Source organism: Pseudochaenichthys georgianus, chromosome 17, assembly GCF_902827115.2.
Source record: "Pseudochaenichthys georgianus chromosome 17, fPseGeo1.2, whole genome shotgun sequence".
Taxonomy (NCBI): domain Eukaryota; kingdom Metazoa; phylum Chordata; class Actinopteri; order Perciformes; family Channichthyidae; genus Pseudochaenichthys; species Pseudochaenichthys georgianus.
This window is the reverse complement of record NC_047519.1, coordinates 14,261,219-14,284,000: the sequence shown is the minus strand read 5'-3', so window position 1 is coordinate 14,284,000 and position 22,782 is coordinate 14,261,219. Positions and strand designations below refer to the sequence as shown.

At 43.1% G+C, this 22,782-nt stretch overlaps 2 protein-coding genes across 3 annotated transcripts in view; one reads left to right on the top strand and one right to left on the bottom strand.

Annotated features, from left to right (window-relative positions):
- Window positions 1-13,512, top strand: part of sugt1 (SGT1 homolog, MIS12 kinetochore complex assembly cochaperone) — a 46,744-nt gene extending 33,232 nt beyond the window's left edge. For both annotated transcript variants that reach the window (XM_034105057.2, XM_034105056.2), the window contains exons 11-13: window positions 7,093-7,183; window positions 11,540-11,712; window positions 12,791-13,512. In XM_034105057.2, the coding sequence (XP_033960948.1) occupies window positions 7,093-7,183; window positions 11,540-11,712; window positions 12,791-12,892 (366 nt within the window). In that variant the 3' untranslated portion in view covers window positions 12,893-13,512. The remainder of the gene's footprint in view (window positions 1-7,092; window positions 7,184-11,539; window positions 11,713-12,790) is intronic.
- An 835-nt stretch (window positions 13,513-14,347) lies between these two features.
- On the bottom strand, window positions 14,348-21,721 carry LOC117462485 (leukocyte cell-derived chemotaxin 1-like). Its single transcript, XM_034104727.1, has 7 exons — window positions 21,604-21,721; window positions 21,228-21,368; window positions 19,932-20,072; window positions 19,335-19,448; window positions 16,778-16,928; window positions 16,325-16,419; window positions 14,348-15,704 (listed from the first exon to the last, which is right to left on the bottom strand). Exons 1-7 carry the CDS (start codon window positions 21,673-21,675, stop codon window positions 15,480-15,482), a joined length of 939 nt encoding a protein of 312 aa, XP_033960618.1. The 5' UTR covers window positions 21,676-21,721; the 3' UTR covers window positions 14,348-15,479.
- Window positions 21,722-22,782: the final 1,061 nt, after the last annotated feature.

Here is a 22,782-nt window from a genome sequence, read left to right as displayed (position 1 = left end):
ACGGCGACGCGTGCTCAAACACACTTCGCACACATTTTCGGATCCACACTCGCTCCAAACTCATCTCTCTATTTTGGCAAATAGCTAAAGTGGCGTCTCTTTAATTTGCACGCCTGTCAAACGTCTAAGAATGTTTATATTTATTACATTTTTGCCTCGTGTCTTTCTCGCCGAATTTGTTTTGAAATCAGCGGGGATCTGGAGAAAAAAAAAATAGGAAGGGAGAAGATGCTGGGTGAGGAGTCGTGGCAGGGGGGAAGGAGGGGGGTCGGGGGGTGACGGCTCCAAACACATGTGACAAACGATGCGGGACCCCACTGACCCTCTGTAAATAGCATGTGTGTGTCCACATTTGTGTCTGCGTCTGTAGTGCAAGATTGTATAGTCTGGGTCCTGTGGATGGTGGCCCCTGTATGTGGCTCTGCAGTCACATCCCTTTACGAGCCATCTTTTCGCCTGTCACACACACAGAAGCGCACACACAGAGACACACACACGGCGCCTGGCCTGCCATGTCCCTTAAAAGCCAGGAAGCACAGATGTGGCAGCAGATTAATGTTGTATGGCACACTAGGATCATACCATTATGTGAAAGAAGGGTGGGGGGCAGACGCTCCAAAGACAGCAGGTGTAGTGGTACAGGCCAGCTACAGAGCGACGTGGAGACGGGGAGCCGGATTTAAATGCAAGCGCGTCGGAAAAAGTCAAGAAATGAGCGAAAACCGAAAAAAGAAGCAGCATCTGGCTGCATTTGAATGATATTGGAGAAAGCAAAGCTGAGTGCAGGATTTGTAAAATGAAAATAACCTTCAGAGCAGGTTTTTTTTTTTGGTAACCACTAACCACTCAGGATTTATTGTCAGAGGTGGGAGAAGTTCAGATCTTGTACTTGAGTAAAAGTATCCGAGTGTAGGAATCGGTTACAATAAAAAGTCCTGCATTCAAAATGTTATAAGTAAAAGTACAAAAGTATTAGCATAAAAATATACTTAAAGTATCACCTGCAGAGGGATCTAGATTCAGGTGTTCTTTTCCATAGAGACCGCCTCGCTGCACATTATCCCTTGCATAAAGATAGATTGTGGGTCCCTTATTGGAAATAAACATTCTGGTCACCTTAACATCAGGGATCTTATACATTAAACTCCTTCTAAATCAAACCGTCACGGTAGCCTTACCTTACTGATCCCTCTTAAAATAGAAAAAACATGTTGCTTTACCAGCAGAAAGAAAATTGATTATTACTGTATTAATGTGACTAATAAAGAGCAGTTTGGTTATTAAGTATTATTCTGTTGATCGATGTCATTACATTTGGTGAAAAGCAGCACATAATGACTTGCTTAAGACTTGTTTTGTCAAAGTTTAGGACTTGGACTTGACTTGAACTTGCCCAACCTGACTTGAGACTTGACTTGGACTTGAGCACAAAGACTTGAGACTTGACTCGGACTTGAGCGCAAAGACTTGAGACTTGACTCGGACTTGCAAAACAATGACTTGGTCCCACCTCTGGAGATTACCCATCATGCCTGGCTGTCAGAGCAGAAGAACCCGTATGTGCGCTCACAGAGCATGCACCCCTTAAGCCCCGCCCCCCCCCCCCCCGAGCTCCCACTCTCGGCTCAGTAGAATGAATGGAGACAGGAAATAAATCTAGATTCGGCTTTTAGTGCATTTTACAACTTTAAGGACCGCATGATTATAATAAGGGCTATAAAATAGTTCATACTGGGTAATTTAATTCGTTTTCTTTTTTTAAAGTATCCGCTGAATTACAGACGTCTCTTTCCCAATGTTAGTCAATGGGGAAAACTCTTTCTGGGCCCAGTGACGTCACGGACTGATATGGAAATTGTAGTACCGCCGTTTGGACACAACGAATATTTTCATCAGAGTCCGGTACACTTCCTGGGGGATTGGTCAACACTGCCAAGCTATAGGTGGGCTTGTGTTTGTCGTGGTGATGTTTACAAGCTTCAGACACTCATGAATGGGGTAATAACTGATGATTTTTCTTGTTAAATTAAACCACATATCCAAAATCACTTTTTTCTCAAAATAATAGAACCCTTTCACAAAATGTAAGAAAATACATGTTGTGTATGTTTTTAACATAAGCTTAAATCTTACTGAAACAGTCATTTAAGTCCAGTGGTTAATTCATTAATTACATTAATAAATTAATAATTGAGGTGAATAGTTGCCACATGCACATTTTGAGAGGTTAGTATACTAAAACGAGAGACAAGAGAAGGGCAGAGAAAAGTCAACAGGTGTAGATATATATACTCAAGATATATGAGAAAATTCCATTTACAAGAAAACAAATGTTCAAAAGCATTACAGAATGCCTGAGAGTTTTACTTTTACATAAGATATTTACACTTTAAATGTGTGCAAAAATTCATCATAATGTTGAAAAGAAACTCGCAACAGCCTGCTGTTTCCGATTAATTAATAACACCTAATTACATGTCAATGAGTAAATATGATATTTCTTACTTTTTGTTTAATATTATTTCTATTCACATGGCTTTTTGCTCCCTGGGAAACTAATGATTTTGTTATTCCATCTGTCCAGTTTAGCCAAATCTGTGATTTTCCATTCAATGACATGCTTTTTTAACGATTTAACACAGAATGATTCTCAACAGTGATATGCAGGGAAAACAATTAGCCCACTTTTTTGATCGATGGGGGCGGTAAGGGACCTCAATCAGGGATGGGGGGGCTTGACGAATAATGGGTGAGAACCCAGTCCTACAGTCTTTCCATCTTTAATCTTCTTTGACTTAATTTCTGCATTTATGATGATTGACAATTCAATGTTAGGTGTTTAATTTAAACTCAATCTATATAGGCCAGATAGTAACTAGGTTAAGATTATTATAAGAGTTAATACCAGAATATGTTCGTCTACTTCTAACAACTGCATCATAAAAAAATCAAGAAAACATTTTAAAGAAATCCAACCAACACACACATTAGTTTGAACGCCAATTAGCAGTTTGAACGCTAATTAGCAGTATTTGTCAGCCATTAGAGCAGGTAGGAAAATCTGCCCTTTGATAATAACTGAAGTCTTGAAAGCAACATGAGACCCCTGACAGAGCTCAAATTAGCTTCTGTGCCCTGAATGCAGGTGCATCTGTCAAAGAAATTATATAATATTCCAGGAGGAGCTGTCTCAAAAATCGATTGAAATCAGTTTATAAAACACAAACAGTCCCGACTGATCAACAGAGTTTAATGAATCATCAGAAAAATACTACAATTCTTCTGAGAGGCTGAAGCTAGAGAAGGTTTGGCATTTTCTGCTCGGGAAAAGTAGCGATTAATTAATTAAAAAAAACATTGCAGATGAACCATCTGCTGATCATCTAATAATAACCATTATTTTCTTGTCATAAATAAACATGGTCCATCACTGGTGCACATGGTGAGGAAAAAGTGTGTTGTCAGGGCAAGCCAGAATAGACTCTGATAAACTCATCTTTAAAGGGGCCCTATCAACCTTCTTTGGGTTTCCCTTTCCTGTAGTATTTCATATAGGTTTTTGTGGATTTAAATGGTATGCCAAGACAAAAGTTCCCGGAGTTCCCTTCAGAACTTCCCCCTGCCTGAAACCCCTCGACTGGACACCTTACGATGTGACATCACACTGTTACACTTGCGCTTCTATTAGCTAGCGCTCCAACACATTGTACACATTTTATGTGATATGCAAAAGGGGGCGAAATCTCTAAGTGGTTGACCAATCACAACATAGCCGGCCAGCTAACCAATCAGAGCAGACTGGGCTCTGGTTTCAGACAGAGGGTGAAAAGAGGTGCTGCAGCACAGGCAGTATGAGAACAATAAAGAGCTTTTTGAACATTAAAGCATGGAAACATATCACAGTAGAGGTTAAGCTTCCAAATATGAACCTGAAAATGAGCAGAATAGGGTCCCTTCAAGTTTATTTATTTAAACCAAACACAGGTACATAGTTGTGGAATCAATCCGCATTCAACTTAAAGGGGACATATCATGCTATATTTGAACAATATATTGTAGGGCCATACCTATATAAAGTATATAAATATAGTTTTTTTTTCAAAATACCAAACAGATCCTGCATTTTAGCCATGCCTCATTTCGCTCTATTTGCTCTTTCCAGCGCTGTTTTTGCAGGGGGCTGATTCTGTGAGCTGCAGCTGACCACGCCCCCCTGAAGGAGAGGGGAGCGTGCTCTGAGATCAGCTGCTGGGCTGTCAGAAGAGGGGGAGAAAAAGAGAGCTCCGTCCTCCGTGTTTTATTCTTATAGAAGTAAGAAGAGAAGTGATGGGGCAGAAACCCTCCTTTTTACGCAGCGGTCCAGACATAGACATCAAACGGTGACACATATTCAGTTGCCAGTTCCTTTTGAATTAGGGCAGGGACATCTAGATACTTCCCAAGGTTTGACATAATGAATTGTGCTACTTTTAAAGCAAGCAACGATGTTTTCAAATCTGTAATCAAAAAGCTCCTCAAAAACACTATCGAAGCAGTTCCTGCCGTTGCTACGTTAGTTCAAACAGTAACAACGGACTATTTTTCTTAGCAGATGCATGTCAATTTAAATCAATACATACAACTATTTTTTTAAACCAATAAAATCATTTTCTAAATCCATAAAAGCATTTCAATTAATATTGGGAGTCATATCGTTACTTTGTCGAGAATGTGGCCATGTAATAAGCGGGATAATAACCTTCATGCCGATCTAGATTCCTCCGCTTCGCGTCGGGCTCCTGATCAGCCCGTCGGTGTTCTTTCCCCCATAATGACCGCGTCGCTGCACATTATCCCTGACATATGATTATATAGTCATTATTCATTTGTTTTAAAGCAGGAGGCACAAACGCTTGCCTCTGGGAGGGAGAAAAAGAGCCACAGCGGAGAATAAACAGAAGGGCAACCATGCAAGGGAAGTCTTCTTCGCTGCTTTTGTGGCAGACTACAGCGCCACTTACAGGCCTGGCATATATACTACAGCGTCTCCAGCGCTTTCGAGCGGCAATGGCTGGCCGTGGCCCAACCTCTCATTCCCCTGATAGGTGGAGAATTGACCACTAAGCGGAGCACCCCTTTTGTGACGTAGAAAATAATTCAAATCTGGATCAGTCTGTATCAGATCCATTATAGCCCCTTTTTTAGAGATTTGGGTTTAGAGGAAAAGAGAGAGGGTTGTGTTTTCTCACACTCGGTGAGTTCCCTGACACACCGGGGACACATATTCATGTGTAAAAGACGTACAAGAGTGCATTTTGCATGATAGGTCCCCTTTAAAATCCGAAAGTGAACTTAGTTTAAGATGCTGAATGTGTTAAAATAGTTTTAAAACCTTCTTTCTGCTCAATGTTAGTAGTGCCTTTCAAAATGCAACATTTTTGTTAACTTCTCTTCTCAGATTTTTAAGCACACAATTTACACACTGCCGTTAAGTTTTATCAAAGAACCAAACATTTACTGAAAGGGTAACACTTTTTTCTATTGATGACTCATCCAGAAGTTTCAGGCTTATTTCATCTTTTGAAGTTCTTCAACAGATGGTAACCTTACTTTAAAATGTATTCATAAAACAAGTGTCCCTCCAGAACCCTGGACACCCAAAATAACTCCCCCCTCGACACTCTTTGGGGGTTGACATGCTTTTTGTTGGCCATTTAGTAAAATCGGAAGTCATTTCTCATGCAATGTTTTGTCCTTGTATGGACAATGTGTTATGCTTGGATGTCAAAGATCTAAAACTGATCTAAACAGCCATTTGAAAGCGGGTTGAAATGAGGGGCAAGATGTGATGAATTATTTAAATGTTGCTACATCGACACACACTGTCAGGCAGTCTTTCCTTAAAGGCATTCACTCCTGTTGTCCAGTTAAACAACCTGCTTACTTTCTCACCTCTTCACACCTTAATAATCACGGTGTGAAGTGTCTGATTATTGTTTCCGGAAAGCACCGAGACATTTCAGAGGGATGTCCTAAATTAACTCACAGAATCAGATTTAAACTTGCAAAAAAAGTTATTTTGTAAGGACACCTATAAATAATTGGGCTATTTTCTCAGCGGAGCCCCAATTCTTTTGTTTCAGTGTCTTAGCCCTCTTCGCAGGTGAGCCAAAAAGTTAATTTCGGACACTGCACCGATGCCTCGCTGTGCACCAGGCCCCGTCGTGGCCCAGAAAGCGCTGACGCATGCCAAAGCGATCCATCAGAGTGCTCTTCGCTCTCTCATCACCCCGGTGGAGAAGGCAGCGGCGGCGGGGCGATGATGGCATCTTATTCCCCTCAATCAGTGCGCCAGTCAACCCTCTCTAACCTTGTCTACCTCTCGGCTCCCTCTCCTCCTCCGGCACACTCATAAATGAATCATCGCATCGCACAGCAGAGCAGAATTGTTCCGTAATTGCAGCAACATAACCAGCGCCGTCTTTCACAAGCACGCATATCAAACGCACCCGCCGCTAATGGGTGATGGGGTGTGTGAGGAGGAGGAGTGGGGTGCGCGTGTGTCGCTGGTATGTGCCCTGTCAATGCTGCTCAGTGTTAAAATGTCCTCTCTCCCCTCATTGTGTTTTTCCTTTTTTTTTGTTCTGCTTCTCCCATGTTCTCCTGATGTAATGATTTGGATCAGAAGCTGCTATGTGGAATTAGGATCTCCCCCTTCTTCCTCCCTCCCTCCCTCTCCATCTCTCACACTGGCCCTCTGGCTGACAGGCATCTCGTTAGTGCAGTATGTCTGTCAGTGAGGTTCGAGATTGAGCTGTGCCCCCGCATATCCCTGATGTCTCTCTCTCTCTCTCACACACACACACACACACACACACACACACACACACACACACACACACACACACACACACACACACACACACACACACACGACTTGACTCCGAAACAGACAGACTCTGGCCTCCATAATGATCTGATGTCCTGTACTTTTTTTTAAGTGTTATTTTGGTCACAAAGAAGATTATTTGTCTCTAAACATTATCTCCCTTGTCCCCTCTTCTTCTCTCCCCCCCCCCCCCCCCTCTCCTCATCATCCTTCTCTTCTGTCAGGTGGAGTTCAAGATGAAGAAAGCCGATGCCATTAGATGGGAGAAGCTGGAGGGAGAAGGACAGGAGTCCAACATCAAACACTTCAATCCAAGTCAGTCCACAGCGTCGGCATTATACACTCTTCCCCCACAACGATCCTCCTGTCTCTGCTCTCATCTCTCCCTCGTCTCCCTCACCCTCTTTTCTTATCTCTCCCTGTTTTCGCTCTTTCTCTGCAAAGATCAATATAAGCTCCTGTGTTTGTCTGAAATGAGAGTGGGCAGGCGAGCTAGTCCTTCATTAGTCTGACGGCCAAAGTATACAGAGAGAGCGAAAGGTATGACAGCGGAATATGACTAAGTATTCTAGCCCACACGTTCCCATTACTGACAGGATTAATTGCTTATGTAAGTGTGTATGGAAGTGGGAGTCGAAAGTGGGCTGCAAAAAAGAAACCGATCCTATCCATGCATCAGCTCAGCCTCCAGAACGCCCCGGTTATTATAAGTGCCTGCTTATAACTCGGACTACGCTCACATTTTAAAACACGATCGTTGACATCTAATTTGTATGGGATCACATCGCCCGCATGTCCACCCTTGGCCTGAATGTGTCTACCGTGCGTCTGGCAGTGTGTTTATGTAAATCTGCGTCTGGATTACATTTCCCGCTCCCCATCTCTTGTCGGGATTACAGTGGGCGTATTTCCGTCCTGGAAATGAAGGAATCACAATGCGATCCTTCAGCGTCCGAGTCGATGATTCAGTGAGCAAAAATAATTCAGTTAATACATGATTAGATGATAAAGAGGAGGTATTTAACTGGATTCCATTTAACGTCTCAATGAAAAACAATTATAAACACTTGTACTGTTTTAGAAACGCAAAAGGCTGTTTGTTTCTGTGTGATTAAAATGCTCTGCCGTCCGTCTATCCCAGGGGTCTGCAAGCTTTTTGACCAAAAGAGCCATTTTGCTTCCTTTTCGAAGAAAAAAATGTTGTCTGAAGCCGCAAAAGATATTTCATAGCTTGATAGCTTATAAAGTTGTATTTATTGTTATATCATAGACAAAAACTACAGTTTTGTTGCATTTATTATTCATTACATTATATAAAGGCGTGTGGCGTAGTGGGTTAGTGTATTGGTGTTCGGATCAGGGGAGCACAGGTTCAAACCCCACTGCAGTCAGCATGTCGTTGTGTCCCTGAGACATTTCACCCCAAGTTGCTCCTGTGGGGATTGCCCACAGTATTGAGTATGTAAGTCGCTTTGTATAAAAGCGTCTAACATGTAATAAAACTGTTAACCTCTAATAAGAAACAAAGAACTCCTATAAGGAGAATTACAAATAATACACAGGCCTACTTTAAAATAAATTAAACACAGCACTTGGGGAGTCCTCTGCACATTTGAAGGAAAATATATATAATTAAAATGGTCCCACTTTGAAATAAATAAAATATATAGCTGCACCCTAAAAAGAGTTAAAGGTAGGGTAGGTAAGAATGGAGAAACCAGCTCGAGTGCGCTGGAATTTGAAAATACACAACCGGAAAAAATCTGCCTCTTCCTTCAGACTTCCTTACAGAGTCCCTCCTCCAACACACACGAACGCGCACATGACCAATGAGGGTACGAGATAAGTTTGTGCACAGATGGAAGGCTGACAGGCAGGTAGGCCATCCAGTTGCTAAAATGATTGGTCGTGCTTTTTACAGCGCTACGGCTTCCACAGATGACATTTTTTAATGTATTTATTGTCAAAGCATTTAATATATTCTTTGCTATCGGGACGTTAAGAGCATTCCATGGAATATAACAAAAAGTGTTTTCTGAAATAAATGACATACCCCATTGAATTATGACTGAAGATCGTCAGCTGTCTTCCTCTCCCGTGTTGTTCCCTATATATACAGTCTATGGTTGTTCCTCGATACGTAAAGGCTGCAGCACCTTTGACAACTTCTCTCTACATATCAAACATACCGGTAAACCAGCATCGTTTGCTGTGAAAGCATATCTCTGTCCACGCAGAATTAAATCCTGTGTTCCTCCGGTACTTTTCTTTTCTTTGATTTATCCATAGTGCCCTCATCGAGCCGGGGGTCAGGTTATTCACCTGCAAGAAAAGGCGCTGGCGCGGGACCGTAGCAGGATGTGACGCATATTTTAGTTGACCTAATTAAAACCGTTTTTTATTTGTGTCACAGTATCACCTCAAAAGGTGTGGACTCGAGTCACATGACTTGGACTCGAGTCACCAATTTGATGACTTGAGACTCGACTTGACAAAATCACAAATCACTTGCGACTCGACTTGGACTTGAACACCAATGACTCGGGACTTGACTTGGACTCGAGCCTTCTGACTTGAGGTGACTTGATCATTTAATTCAGGGGTCTCCAACACGCCGATCGCGAGATGCCGCTAGAAGAGAAGACTCCCGTCGGGGAGAGCAGAATCTTCAGCCGCTCCTACTCTTGCTGAGAATCCTTGCAGGCAGGGGCAGGACTTTATTTAGCTGGGCCACCATGCGGCCAATCATATGTGAGGACACACTAGGATCATACCATTATGTGAAAGAAGGGTGGGGGGCACAGCAGGTGTAGTGGTACAGGCCAGCTGCACAGAGCGACGGGGAGACGGATTTAAATGCAAGCGCGTCGGAAAAATCAAGAAATGAGCGAAAACCGAAAAAAGAAGCAGCGTCTGGCTGCTTTTCAGTGATATTGGAGAAAGCAAAGCTGAGTGCAGGATTTGTAAAATGAAAATAACCTTTTTTGGTTACCTTTATTTTGGTAACCACTCAGGATTTATTGTCAGGTGGGAGAAGTTCAGATCTTGTACTTGAGTAAAAGTACCAGAGTGTAGGAATACTCGGTTACAATAAAAAGTCCTGCATTCAAAATGTTACTCAAGTAAAAGTAGAAAAGTATTAGCATCAAAATATAGTTAAAGTACCACCTGCAGAGGGATCTAGATGCCGGTGTTCTCTTCCCCATAGAGACCGCCTCGCTGCACATCATCCCTTGCATAAAGATAGATTCTGGGTCCCTTATAACATGTTGTACACAGTGGAAATAAATATTCTGGTCACCTCAACATCAGGGATCTTATACATTAAACTCCTTCTGAATCAAACCGTCACGGTAGCCTTACCTTACTGATCCCTCTTAAAATAGAAAAAAAACACGTTAATTTACCAGCAGAGAGAAAATGGATTATTAAATTATTAATGTGACTAATAAAGAGCAGTTTGATTATTAAGTATTATTCTGTTGATCGGTGTCATTACATTTGGTGAAAAGCACATAATGACTTGTTTATGACTCGTTTTGTCAAAGTTTAGGACTTGGACTTGACTTGAACTTGCCCAACCTGACTTGAGACTCGACTCGGACTTGCAAAACAATGACTTGGTCCCACCTCTGCCTCAAAATACAAGATACGAAACATTTTCAACCGTGCAACAAAATATAAATAGTCCTACAAATACTTTTATTTTATTTCCTTCTTATTTTTGTCTAAGCTCAAGGGAGCCCGAGCAGAGGGCTTGAAGAGCCGCATGGGGCCCGAGAGCCGCGGGTTGCCGACCCCTGGTCTAGCCAAATGCCTCTCAGCTGCTTTAAAATCCATCCTTCTTGGTCTAATTGTACAAGAGCTAGACAATGGTCGATTAATGCCATGAGGAGATGATGAGAATCTACTCTCTCACGTGAGGACTGCACTCACCATGGTGATAATTAAAGGGGCCATATTATGTCAATTTTCATCATATTTGTATTTTGTGTCTATTTTTTACATGTCTCCATGCTTTAATGTTCAAAAAGCTCTTTATTTTTCTCATACTGCCTGTGCTGCAGCACCTCTTTTCACCCTCTGTCTGAAACCAGAGCCCAGTCTGCTCTGATTGGTTAGCTGGCCGGCTCTGTTGTGATTGGTCAACCCCTTAGAAATGTCCCTCCCCTTAGCCTTTCACATACAACTTGTTGGAGCTCTAGCCAATAGAAGCACGAGTGTTACGTAGTGATGTCAATAGTTTTTTATTCATTTCATTATTATTTTTTAAAGTTACTGTTTTTTGATTACATGTGGACATTAATTCAGTTGATCATTTTTTAAATTCTAAATAAGTGCATTCTGGACTCAAACAAATGGAGACCATAACAGTGGTAAATGGATGTTGCGGAGGCGTGTGGTGCTCTGCAGTCAGCATGTCGTTGTGTCCCTGAGACACTTCACCCCAAATTGCTCCTGTGGGGATTGTCCACAGTACTGAGTATGTAAGTCACTTTGGATAAAAGCGTCTAACATGTAACATGTAATGTTGAGCATCTTTTTTGTCTCCTTTTTTATTATTGTTAAATAATAACTTTTCTAAGCTTCTAAGCTGTTGCTCAACTTTTAAGCAACAGCTTCTAACTTTTAAGCTGTTGCATTGTTAACACTGCTTACGTTCTCCATCAGATGACTACCCATCATCATCCCAAGGCGCACGCAAATGGGACAAGATAATGGTGGACATCGGCGAGGAGGAGAAGAATGAGAAGCTGGAGGGAGACGCAGCGCTCAACAAGCTCTTCCAACAGATCTACTGCGATGGAACAGACGAGGTCAAGCGAGCCATGAACAAGTCCTTCGTGAGTACTTTATACTTCAGTTACGAGTAGTCACTTAAACCAGGGGTTCTCAAACTTCGATAAGCCAGGAAACTCTTGTATTTCTCAAGGTACCCCTGATAATCGTGACAGCCTACAAGCTTATTCTTTGTTCGCTTGGATGCCATTTAAACCCTTTTTATTCTACAGTCTTTTTAAATCTAAACACTTTTCATATTGATAAACTGAAACATATTTTAATTAATTTTGGTTTCCCGTCACTGTTCACAAACTCGATAGTTTTTGTAATTGATGCATCTTGTGTCGATCAGATCAAAGCTAACGTAAGCGGGACCAATGGGCACAATATGTTTGTTTATTGTCGTGAATGATCCTTATTCGTGGAAATGCAATTTTTAATCAAATAGCACATTTTTATAATATAAGACATTATTTTGCAGACCCTCTGAAAGGTTGCCACAAAGCCAGAATGTGTGGATCACTGAACTAAAAGACAGTGGCCATAGTAGCCAACGATTGTTGCTACCAAAGATTTGGTAAGACTATATTTGTTGTCATAAACTTAAGCGACAAATGAAGCCATCGTGGAGGGCCAGAAACCGCAACAAGAAAATAGAAACCTGAAATGGCTCCAAAAATGATATGATTTATGCTGTACAACCTAAAAGTGGTGTTTTTGACCTTCAGTCATCATTGCACTTGGTTTAAACCAGCTATTCTCAACCACAGCGAGACACCCGAACATTTATTGTCCTCACTTCAGCTAACACATATTTACAGCACAGTTTATTTCACGTGATGGTTTTTTTCGTATCTATTTTATTTGTTAGCAATCAGAATAAAGCATAGGGTTGAGAACCCCTGGTTTCACTTGGCACACTCAGTACCGTAGAGAATATATAAGGTGAGTTCATATAGAAATGCGCATTTTTTATTAATTATATTCCTACTTTTATAGAAAGCTAGATATTTGTTACCGGTAAAGAAATCCCCCTTTATATTAATACTTGTGGAGTCGATGATGAGTAATCTCAGCCCTGAGCCTGTTTAAGTAGAGAGACAGTGTTGCTTAACTACAGTACCCCTCCTCCTTGTGCAGATGGAGTCGGCGGGAACAGTCCTGAGCACCAACTGGACCGATGTGGGCAAGAGAAAAGTGGATATGAACCCACCGGACGACGTAGACTACAAGAAGTACTGAGCACCTCTCTCCCTCCTCCTCTCTGCCTCTCTTTGTTTGACATCATCTTTCTTCACATCTGTCTGGCGGGAGTCCTTGTTGCCATGCGGTCCTCTTCCCACCCCTCAGTTGTGCTCCGGTGTTTTCACTAAGTGCTGTGTTCCCACTTTTCACTCCTGGCCCACTCTCTGCAATAACTCGCCTAGTATGAAAAATCTGTTGAACAGATTGATTTGCAGATTTTTTTAAAGGCCAAAGGAAAGTCTGAATTCAAATGTGACTGACAGACATGAAATTCTCCAATTCCACTTTCCCATCACCCTCCCCTCCTCTGCTCTGCTTTTCCTGGTTTTCTCAAATAATAAACGCCCGCAGCCTTTCTAGTCGGGAGCCTTTTACATGTTCCTATTATCAGCACTTGTATAAAAATGTAAAAGAAAATCAGAACAACTTGAGATGTTTAAATGATAACTATGATTGCATTTCTTTGCTCCTGCAGTTTCCTTTCTCTACGCTCAGTAAAAAGTCAACAGCAACACTCTGACTTGTTGGGAATGTTGTGCGACACGTCGGCTTAGCACGTTCCTTCCGTGTGATTCAAGCTTCAGTGTAAATAAAAGAATTGTTGTTTGGCTCACAAACGCTGCCTTCTGTTTTGTGTGTTTTTCTCTCCGGAAAGGAAAGAAAAAAGAAAAAAAAGGCAATATTTGACGACATGCTCTGTGATTGTGTGAAATGTGGTATTACTGATATGAGTGCGGCAGGATGGGTTTAGGTATCGTGGTGCGATAAGTATCAACACACAGCCGCGAGAGTTTTGTCCAGCAGGCTCAGTGGGGGGGGGGGGGGTGATCTACAGCAGGCACCTTTGCCCGTTCTCCAACCACATATATCCAGCTGCTGCAGCAGCAGTGAGGGGGCGTCCTGCCGCGGCATGAGGGCATTAATATGGATCAGCCTCCTAACCGCATCATCAAGCCTCTCGCGCCGAGTTAAATGTTAAATGCATCACACATCGTTTCATCTCTCGTGACGATCAAAAGCCCGTTTGTGGCTCTAGATGGAACTCTGAGCTCCACAACACACACACACACACACACACACACACTCCTCCACGATCCCTGACACACACACAAAAACACACCGCCCCCATCCTTACCCCCTACCCCTGCCCGAGGCGGCTCTGCGACATCAAAAGGAGCTAAGCGCTTTGCATCGTGGGTAAGATCTGGGAGCGTGACGGCTGCAGTCTTTAGTCTCATTAAAGAGTTCTCGAGCTGCAACTCTCACATTAAAGAACTCTGAGAACTTCATTCTGCTCGTCACTTCGGAGCAGCACCCAGATGTGAAGCACCCAGATGTGAAGCATCTCAAAACTGAGAGATTCTGGGATGTTCCCAAATGATAGGATATTATATCATTAGCAATAAGTATTAACAAACAGGATATGAGGTCAATAACCACAGGGAACCGGGGTGACACTTAAAAGTTTCCTTACAAAAAGTTTATTCAGAGATATTGCACTTTGAGAGAGCCTCTTCAATGCAGATGAAAGAACATTGAGATGAAAGTTTGAGAGACCGTACGGTACATTGTTTTAATGAGCCACTCGTGAAGATTTCAAATAAATGGCTTGAGAACACACAACATATTTCTCACTAGACTGAAATTTAAACAAACAATAGGTGCTATTTAAGCCAGCTGACTGCTATTGAAATATGTTGCACCATATACATTTATTTACATTAAAGAATGAACTAAAATAAATGATTACCAGCTCTATAAATACAAGCTTACCTGCCTTTTTGTCTATGAATAGATGGATGGCATTCTACATCAAATCAATGGATGTTTTGCATCATAACCTCAGTTCTCCTGACGGCATGTTGCACTGCAGCTGAGCTGGATCTAAATCCATAGCAGGTATGTGTTTTTAATAAGACAAGCTGTGCAGCATGCAGCCACTGCTTACTCCTACTGTACATGTGAGAACATGTCTGTCCTCGATTCGGCTTCATGCATTTCTAAAGTGTGGGCACCACTCGGTTCTGCTCAGACCGGCAGGGAACTACAGTAAATTACAAGCAGAAGCCACCAACTCCCTTGCATAGACTTATCCCATCACCCCCCCTTCCCTTAAAATCCCATCTGCGTTGCCATATCGAAAATGTTCATACCAGAGGCGTAAAATCATTGTAAATGAGTTATAATGACGAATACAAATACGTTAATGTGTACTTTTTGTATTTTACCAAACGTGTGTTTAGATGATTTGTTTGTGTCTTCTTTAAGCACGCTAATGTAGCTACGATGTAGCTATGTCTCATGCAAACTCGTCAAATGAGGTTGGTAGAGAAAATGACCTGTTAGCGTTTATAAATATCCAAGCATGTGAATAGATGCGTAATACAGACCGCATAGACGAAAACCAACGACTCGTTCAAAATATCGTACATTATGGCACTTTTGGTATATTTGATAATACATTGTATAGAGGGCATAAATCGTACAAAGGCGATAAATATCGTACATCTGGCACCGCTGAACCCGCCCCACCCTGGTATCTTCTCTCCTGGACTCTAGCATCTCCCAAGGTCTTCGGGGGTGCTTACACCAGGCCCATGATGCGGGCCACCCACCAGTTGCAGGGCATGATGACTCTACATGCCACCCTGCAGCCGCGGTAGTGGTACGGGTACGGGTGGTACCCCCCCAGCGGCTCGCAGATCCTCTGGCAGTGGGTGTAGCTGCGGCGGCACTCGTGACAGCAGATGCCCTCGTGGTCCAGCATCGGGTCGATGTTCATGGAGCCCTGCTCGCCCTCCAGGCCGCTCTGAGAGGAGAGGGAGAAGACAGCGGTCAGAGAGCGCACTGTGTGTGTGGCACTGTGCCATGTACTGTACGTCTTTAGCGCCGGGGAAGACTCTTCTCAAACCAATTAAAAATGTATTTCCCACAGGCGGGGATGGGGAGGAGGGGATGTTGTCAGATGTTGGTTTTTGTTGTAAAAAAAACATCTGACCCCCCCCCTCTGTGGTTGTCAGGAGTGTGTAGCAGGGGATGGGGGATGCTTAGAGAGGGATTAGGAAAAATGGGGGGTAAGGACGGAAGGGGAAGGGGGTAGTGCATGTATGGGGAGTCTGTGTGTGCTCAGCAGGGCGAAGGGCTGCAGTGGAGTATGGGGGGGGGTGATGGGGAATTATTCATACAGCCCAATGCTGAAAGGAAAGCTTTGGACAGCCTTACACAGAGAAACTCATGCTCTGAAAACACACCCACGCAAATACTCAGATTTGCAGTGACACGCCGGGCCCCTCCGCCGTGACCCCGGCATCTGCTGCCGCTCGCACAGCTGAGAGAAACTCCTCGGTGAAAGTCTTCTCAGGTAGCCCTCAGATGTGAACGGACAGCGGGACGTGAATGGAACAGTAGAGGAGTGTGTGTGTGACTCACCTGATAGGGGTTCTCCGGGTTGATCTCTGCCTCCACATCCTCTTCCTCTGCGGCCGCCTGGCGGCGGGGGGCTGCCCTCCTCTTCCTCTGTCCGCCTGCACACATCACAGTCTCAGTTTCTGACAGCAAACCAAATGTAGGAGCCGAGTGGCACTAATGTGGCTGATTGCACAGCCGTCTCTCCGGCAGCATTTTGAATTTGTCAGATGAAATAGAATAAAATTGTGTTTTGAGGACTTTTGACCCCCAGCACGCTAAAAATGGTACGCTCCGTAGCTCTGCAACTTCAAAAGGACTTTTTCTTTTAAGCTTGTTTTCCTTTCTGTGGCTTTTACAACTGCGATGGTAAATGGAAATGTAGAGACCGTTTGACCCATATCCTCTTTGTTTCACTTTTACTTTTCTTAGGATTTACATTTGAATGTCTTTGCCACAAGCTGTTTTGTTGCTTACTGGTTGAGTAGGTGGGTCGGAGCCAGAAGATCGGCAGCCCTCCACACAAGTCCTTTATCTTGCTGCTCAGGAAGGCGGAGTCTGAGATGGGGGCGCCAGCGGCCACCAAGATCAGATCTTCATCAAATTTGGCCGGCATCACCTCGTCCTCCTTTAAGGAGTGAAGAAAGTGAGGAGAAAATTAGCACACACTCAAACAAACATGACAACAAAGCGTCTGAAGACGCCTGCTGAAGGCTTAAAATCACACTTTTGTACGGTTCTTGTTACTAGCCTTCCCCTTTAAATAGCACACAGTATTTGCATTCTGTCCGAGTCTAATCTGCATTAATGCCGTGCTGTTAATGCTCCTTATCACGACATAAAAACAAGTAGTAATAAAAAAAGCCCTTGAGGCTTCAGTACACAGATTCCCTCTTCAATAACATTTAGCTGTATGCAGGATGTCAGCACTCATCAAGATCAGAAGGGGTGGAGAGATTGGATGGCCTAAATGTGCAGTTTTCTGCAAATAAACTAATGAGGTTTCCAGAGGAGAGGCTGTGTAAACATATAGTCTGTATCAACAGCCTGCAGGTACTAGGGGAATTCTGTGGGGATGCTTTGCCCAGAGGCGCTTGTTCCTGAGGGGTGCAGCGCACTAGCCACAGCCATGTTTAAGGGAACGATATCCTCCAACCTTTCAGAAATGCAGTTTTTTTTTCTTCTCCCCCAACTCAAATGGTTTGCTGGAGGGACAAATAGAAGCGGGGGTCCTTCTCCACTGATAACAGATATCTGACCCACTCTCTGGATGGGGACGCATATGTGTGTGTGCTTATCTGACCCATATTTGCCATCACTCTAAATGATAGCAAATGACCAGCCTGCAGCTATTACAGCAACATCTCCCTGTCTCCACACACACACACACACACACACACACACATGAATGTGAGCCAAACGATCATTTATGAGGCAAAGAGAGGCGATAACCCAAACACACACAAAGGCACAAACGTGAAATAAATGATCTGTTATGAGGCAGAGAGAGACAATAAGAGCAGCCCTGCGTGATAATGAATTGTGTGTGTGTGTGTGTGTGTGTGCGTGCGTGTGTGTGTGTGCGTGCGTGCGTGTGTGTGTGTGTGTGATTCTGGTGATGTGGATTTATGTGGATGTGTGGCTTATGCAGCGCTAAATGATTTTAATTATCAGACAGCCTCAATTGAGCAATCACAGGCGGTGGTGTTGGTGGGATGTGACAATCCACACACACACACACACACACACACACACTCACACACACTCACGTATGGCATATTCAATGTAGTCTTCTGTTTTGTTGTTGGAGCCCACCAAGCTGTTATGTGCTGGGAACCCTCATAAAAGTCGCCCATGTGCTCCCAGTTTATCGCTGGCTTGGGTGAGTTATACTAATACCTAAGCATACACTATAGCTTTGACCTTGCAGGGTAAATAGCTTTAAGTATATTGGTTTTACAAATACGCTCTCTAGATTTATTAATATAGATGTATATTATAAATTATCAATAAGCAATTTTGAAGAATGATGTCTGGGTTGCGTGGAATGGATGTGTATCCTCCAGTCGCAGACTCGCAGTATGTGTCTTGTAATGAGAAGGTGAAAATGTGCCTTTAGTATTGACCTACTAACATTTGTATTTTCAGATTCAATGCTTTTGTTAATAAAGGGTTCATGTATCTGCGGCTGTTATTATTGTTTCTGAGAAGTGTTTTTTTTGTTTATTAATGAATACTTTCAAACCAAGTTGAAATAGTAAGAAACAAAAAGGTAATTCAATTGTTTCCAGAATCCTTTTAACCTTGACAAAGGCCGCATTTACATAATGCTCGTCTCACCCTTTCACAATAATAGCCCTAACATTTAACAGAAACTGTACATAAGTAAGCAATTAGTCGCAACTCCGTAAAAAAACTGTTAAGCTTGTGAAGCGGTAATTGGCTATTGATGAAAAAAACCTTTAAAGCACTTTGGGGAAAAGCTGCTTTTTTCAGGACATGAAACTAGGGCTGCACGATATATCGTGTCGTGACGCTAATCGTGTTATGCGCCTGCGCGATATTGACATCGCAGGACGTGCGATTTATTTTTTTAAATGTACATTTTTCTTTTTTATTAAGTAGGCAAATGAACTCAAACACGTCATGTTACAATTATTTTGCTGCTTGCTACAAAAGGAAAACCCGGGCGGCTCTCATGTCAGGGGTACTGGAGTGAGTGACATGCAGGCTCTGCATGCACAGCAAGCCACCAATCACAACCATTCTTGATCAGATCACAGCAGGATAACCGAGCTAGCTCAGCTTGTTGCTCTGATAACTTCAGATCCAGAAGTCCGTGACTAAAATCCTTCATCCGGTTAAATATTGTTAAAAAAATACCAATTGTATAGCATTAAAGTTCAAGAAAGGATGGTTTGCGGACCAAAAAAACTGTATTTTCTTCAATTCCTGTATTTTTTCATATCGCAGGGGAAGAAAATATCGCAATGTCAGTTTTTTCCAATATCGTGCAGCCCTACATGAAACCCACCAGGTCGAATGTCATGGAGTCCTTGTTGAGAGCCTCCACATCAGGCAGCTGGGCCTTCACCTGGGTCTTGATGTAGCACTTCTCTCCTCCTGAGAAGCGGATCCCTGTGATCCCCTGTAGAGGTCACGAGACAAACAAAGAGCAGCAAGTTAGAGCCTAATGCATCTCTAAGTGTCTGTGAACATATAACAGCTGATTTTGATACCACTTTGAAACGTTGCTGCATTACGTTCTAGATTTCACAAAAATCACACCATGATTAAAGGTCAAAATTGTAATAATTAAAAGGCCAAAAGTGCTGCTTCACTAGTCTGATTGGCCTGATTGGGGTGCAATAATTAAAGGTCAGAAACCACCAGTCCGCGTTTAATGAAACATGGAGGGACGATGCTTCTGACACTGATTGGCCTAAAGGGGGGATAATGTTTACTTGCTGCAATCTACCCACAAGGGTCTTCAAAATGTTCAAGAAATCTGATCCACCTCTTCCCTGATGCTCCTGAATGGAGTTCAGAAGAGGACAGATCAATGTGTTGATGATTCAGCTGTAATGCTTCCACCTCCAGATACTTTAGGATTATGTTGTGCCTGACTCACAATCTGGAAGTCATGGACCTCCACAGCCTCATCCGCCCCGCTGCCGGTGCTGAATCTCTCCATGTTATTGGCAGCGTCGATCTCCATTGTGCCCTCCTCCACTTTGCCATTGATGCTCATGCTGTAGTGGACATTGTAGACCTAAACACACAAGCACACACAGGGTTTCAGACTGGCATGTAAGGTATGAGAGTCCTGAGTCACCCCACCCCCAGCCCCCCTCTATTTCAACACTCCTATTCAACCTCCCCCTCTGACTTTTCCTCACATACAGCCTCTCTTTTCTTGATTTTTCTTTTAGACTCCCACATTCATTTAAACTTGGTCAGAAGAATACAATCTGTGCAGCTCTGGGTTATTATTATGACCCTTCCACACAGCCGTTTCATCATGTCTTAATAGCATTTTCTAACTTGATACGGTAAGAAAAAACACTCGCAACGGTACATTTTTTTACTTTCATCTCGTCCACCTCTTGCCCCCGGAGCATCAGCCGGACCAAAGAGCCCCCCACCTCCTCCTCCCCACCACCACCTCTCCACCCTGCCAGGATCCTCCACACAGACACACACAACGCCTCCATTCACCAAGGAGGGTTTCATTTAGATTTTGCTGTTTGCCTACACTGCGGAAAAAAATCCATATTGGAGAACTGTTTTTCTTTTGAGTCTCCTTTTTAATTTCAAGTTAAAAATCACTGAGAACTTATTGACACAAAAGAAGCTTGTTTCAAGGATTTTTCCTTTTTAGTCAAGAGACATTTGTATAGGGTATGAATATGTTTTCCTCTATAGCTGTGGCAGTCATTTTAGATAAGGCGTTTTGAAAGTCCACTGATAGGACAAAATATAATCTAGCAGATTATACTACTACATCGTAAAGGATTGTACAGAAGTAAATGTGGTAGCAAGCGAGGCATAACCCTATAGTTTCCTTTGTAATAATGATAGAAGATTAACATGGTTATTCATGATTGCTTAGAATAGCTTTTTCGTACGTGTCACCAATGTATCCCACTGCATAAAAACCTGACTCAGAGACATTACACTACAAAGTGCATTTTTATTAACCATGTAGCAAGTTTAAGTTTTCTCTTTGATCCATCTAGGAAACAAAGGTTGACCAAACCTAAATACACAATGACAATGAACTCAAAACACCCACCCAGCTCTCCAAAAAAAGTAAAAGTACCAAATGACAACCCCCATACCTCCCTTCAAATAATTTGTGTACAGTCCCTAATAAAACCCTTCATTTGCCGTGTATGTGAGCATTGATATAATAAATATGTCTTACGTGTTTTTCATTGTTGTTCCAGAAGTAGAACGCTCCGACTGCCCCCAGTAGCAGTAGGAGAGTCCCGGCGATGAGCACCGCGATCCCGGCCTTCAGCAGGCAGCCGGTGGCGGCGGGCTTCACGGCCACGGCAGAGTATGCCTAACGTTAAACAAACACACCGAGAAAATGACCTCGTGTCAAAAGCCAAAACAACCTCATGCTCTGATATAACACAATCAACATTAATTTGTCTCGTCTGTCCATCATATGGAAGATCAATGTCAGAACGACGTGGCCTCTCTATTACCCTTTGCATGTACCTAGGCACCTTTTTTATTACATAACTCCATATCCCGGGATAATCCGGTCCCATTGGTCCTGTATGAAAACTTACCGGGGGCATGAAGTTATGCAGATCCTCTGGTCCCGCCGAGGCGATCGGTACTTTCTCTGAGTTCCCGTCCATGACTGTAGCTAAACACCTAAATGAACCCCAGTCCACTAACTTTTCTTCCCCCCCCATTCTCTCTCTCTCCCTCCCTCCCTCCCTCCCTCTCTCTCAGGAGGAGGAGGATGGGCAGTCCGTGTTTTGCACTCCACTGTTGGAACTGCGCATCCAACTTGTGAAACCGTGAAACATACAGTAAACTCCAGCTGGTCGCTCACAGTAGCCACTAATTAAAGCCAAAAGTGTGTAGCTTTCTGCCATAAAGCACTCATCGTGTTTTCCCTTTGAAGAGCTGCTCATGCGACTTCCATGACTTTGATTCCTGCGAATATCCTCAGGAGTTTTTCATATCATTAAGCTGTATGGCAACCTCAGTGTGTGGACTATAAGATCTATTTGGTAATTAAGAAAAAGAAGATGATGAAGGGTGAGGTTGTCTCCTCAACTCACCTTAGCAGCCCCCCCTTTCCTTTCTCAATGCCCTCACAATGCCCTCACAGACGGCTGCAGGTCAAAGGTGACTTTGGCGGAATGTCGCATGTTTTCTCCAGTTTGGAGACAGTGTTGGCATGAAAGCAGCAGCTTGTTGGACAGATTTAGATCTTGTTGATGGATTGTTTATTTTTTTAATCAGAGTCCAGACCTGCGATTCTGTCGTGAGAAATGCCCTGAACCCATTAATGGTAATAGGGAGATGACGTAAAGGGCGAAGTGTGCGTGTTTGGCAGATGGACAAAAAAACATCCTGACAGGACAGAAGGAGGATTTTCTCACTGACTTCTTGTTCCGTGACAAAAAAAATCACCTGTGTTTGGTTTTGGATGTTTATCATCATCGTTGTTAGGCTGTTTAACTTCCTCTCGTGAATGTTATCGAAGACGAACAGTAAATGCGCATCTCATTATGACCTCTTCTGCGCACATTTCAGGTAGTATTAATGATTTATGTAACAGGGAGTGAGTAAAATGAGAACGAATAAGTCTGAAGGTGGTCTCTCTTGATATGCATGAGGAAAATGTGCTAGAAAACCTTGGCGTCTGCTCTGGCATCTCCCCAGAGACATCGTAAAAAGAAGGGAAGCTCAACTGACCTTCCTCGGGCTGCAAGGACAGAGGCTCGCTGCTG

Bases quoted from the DNA above. Each gene is read 5' to 3' on its own strand.
- LOC117462485 (XM_034104727.1), bottom strand. From the start codon at position 21,675: ATGGACGGGAACTCAGAGAAAGTACCGATCGCCTCGGCGGGACCAGAG. The intron at 20,073-21,227 runs GTAAGACATATT...TTGTGTGTTTAG, and splicing joins GGAACAACAATGAAAAACAC to GTCTACAATGTCCACTACAG. The intron at 16,420-16,777 runs GTAAGCAACAAA...TGATGTGTGCAG, and splicing joins CCGACCCACCTACTCAACCA to GCGGACAGAGGAAGAGGAGG.